This window comes from Penicillium alfredii (genome assembly GCF_028826965.1).
Source record: "Penicillium alfredii strain IBT 34128 chromosome Unknown utg000006l_segment0_segment0, whole genome shotgun sequence".
Lineage (NCBI taxonomy): Eukaryota > Fungi > Ascomycota > Eurotiomycetes > Eurotiales > Aspergillaceae > Penicillium > Penicillium alfredii.
The window spans coordinates 10,081-12,591 of NW_026622703.1; the positions used below are offsets into that span (position 1 = coordinate 10,081).

Consider the following 2,511-nt stretch of genomic DNA (forward strand, 5'->3'; position numbering starts at 1 on the left):
GGTTTAATAGGTACAGCTTTTTCAGTACTTATAAGATTAGAATTATCAGGACCGGGAGTACAATATATTTCAGATAATCAATTATATAACAGTATAATAACAGCTCACGCTATAATGATGATTTTTTTTATGGTTATGCCTGCATTAATCGGAGGATTTGGAAATTTTTTACTACCTTTATTAGTAGGAGGTCCAGATATGGCATTCCCGAGATTAAATAATATAAGTTTTTGATTATTAGTACCTAGTTTACTTTTATTTATATTTTCAGCAACAATAGAAAATGGAGCAGGTACAGGTTGAACATTATATCCTCCTTTATCAGGTATACAATCACACAGTGGACCTAGTGTAGATTTAGCTATATTTGGTTTACACTTAAGTGGAATTAGTAGTATGTTAGGTGCTATTAATTTTATAACAACTATTTTAAATATGAGAAGTCCAGGAATACGTTTACACAAATTAGCTTTATTTGGATGAGCAGTAATAATTACTGCTGTATTATTATTATTATCATTGCCAGTATTAGCAGGTGCTATAACTATGATTTTAACAGATAGAAACTTTAATACATCATTCTTTGAAGTAGCAGGGGGAGGTGATCCTATCTTATTCCAACACTTATTCTGATTTTTTGGACACCCTGAAGTTTACATTTTAATTATACCAGGATTTGGTATAATTAGTACAGTAATTTCTGCAGCATCAAGTAAAAATGTATTTGGTTATTTAGGTATGGTTTATGCTATGATGTCTATAGGTGTATTGGGTTTCATAGTTTGAAGTCATCACATGTATACAGTAGGTTTAGACGTTGATACTAGAGCTTACTTTACAGCTGCTACTTTAATTATTGCTGTACCTACAGGTATTAAAATATTTAGTTGATTAGCTACATGTTACGGAGGATCTTTACATTTAACACCTCCTATGTTATTTGCATTAGGGTTTGTTGTATTATTTACAATAGGTGGATTAAGTGGTGTTGTTTTAGCTAACGCATCACTTGACGTTGCTTTCCATGATACTTACTATGTGGTAGCTCATTTCCACTATGTATTATCTATGGGTGCTGTTTTTGCATTATTTAGCGGTTGATATTTCTGAATACCAAAAATATTAGGTTTATCTTATGATCAGTTCGCAGCTAAAGTACATTTCTGAATTTTATTTGTTGGTGTTAATTTAACATTCTTCCCACAACATTTTTTAGGTTTACAAGGTATGCCTAGAAGAATTAGTGATTACCCTGACGCTTTCTATGGTTGAAATTTAATTAGTAGTATAGGTTCTATTATTAGTGTTGTAGCTACATGATATTTCTTAACTATTATTTATAAACAATTAACAGAAGGTAAGGCTGTATCAAGATATCCTTGATTAACTCCACAATTATTCAGTGATACATTCCAAGTATACTTTACTAGAAATAATAGTTCTTTAGAGTGATGTTTAACTAGTCCACCTAAACCTCATGCTTTTGCTAGTTTACCGTTACAATCATAATAACGGGTTATGGTATGTTAAAATGATAATGTATAACACAATATAGGTATAATTAATACAAATTATACTACAGGAACATAAAAATTTCTGTTTGTAGGTTGGAGAAAAAATATGGGTAGGTTGGTGGGATAAACATTGGGAGGTCGTAGGGTTAGGGTAGGTGAGGTAGGAATAATAATATATAGAAAAATATTTTTTATATTTAGGATTTGTATCATATATATTATGATATAATTATGATTCAAGCAGCAAGAATAATTGGAACAGGTTTAGCTACAACAGGTTTAATAGGTGCAGGAGTAGGTATAGGTGTTGTTTTTGGGGCATTGATACTAGGTGTAGCTAGAAATCCATCATTAAGAGGACAGTTGTTTTCATATGCTATATTAGGTTTTGCTTTTGCAGAAGCAACAGGATTATTTGCTTTAATGATGGCTTTTTTGTTATTATATGTTGCATAATTAAGCTATGTTTAGTTAAATACTGTAATAATTTTAGTAATAATTTTAATAATTACTTTGAAGATAAATTTCTTATATGTATAAATAAGTTAATAAAAATCAATTAAACAAAATACATCATCAAATAAATTATATATCTATATTTTTTTTTGAATTAAAAAATTTTTTTTTTACAATGACAACAACGACTTTTTTTTATTTTTAATACCTGTGTTAGCTATAATATTACTAGCAGTAAATTTAATACTTTCACCGCATAATTCATACCAAGAAAAAGATAGTGCTTTTGAATGTGGTTTTCATTCTTTTTTAGGTCAAAATAGAACACAATTTAGTATATCTTTTTTTATTTTTGCTTTATTGTTTCTATTATTTGATTTAGAAATTTTATTAATTTATCCTTATGCAGTAAGTTCTTATACTAATGGAATATATGGTTTATCGATAATGTTAGTATTTTTTCTTGTGTTAACTTTAGGTTTTGCATTTGAACTAGGAAAAAATGCTTTAAAAATAGAAAGTAGACAGGTTTATAATTTAT

At 28.6% G+C, this 2,511-nt stretch overlaps 1 protein-coding gene across 1 annotated transcript; it reads left to right on the forward strand.

Annotated features, from left to right (window-relative positions):
* Window positions 1–283: 283 nt before the first annotated feature.
* On the forward strand, window positions 284–563 carry NUU61_004667 (uncharacterized protein; the record flags this gene model as incomplete). The annotated part of the gene is made up of 2 exons (XM_056655249.1): window positions 284–351; window positions 449–563. The coding sequence occupies 2 exons, from the start codon at window positions 284–286 to the stop codon at window positions 561–563; spliced, it is 183 nt and encodes a 60-aa protein (XP_056512056.1).
* Between the last annotated feature and the right edge of the window lie 1,948 nt (window positions 564–2,511).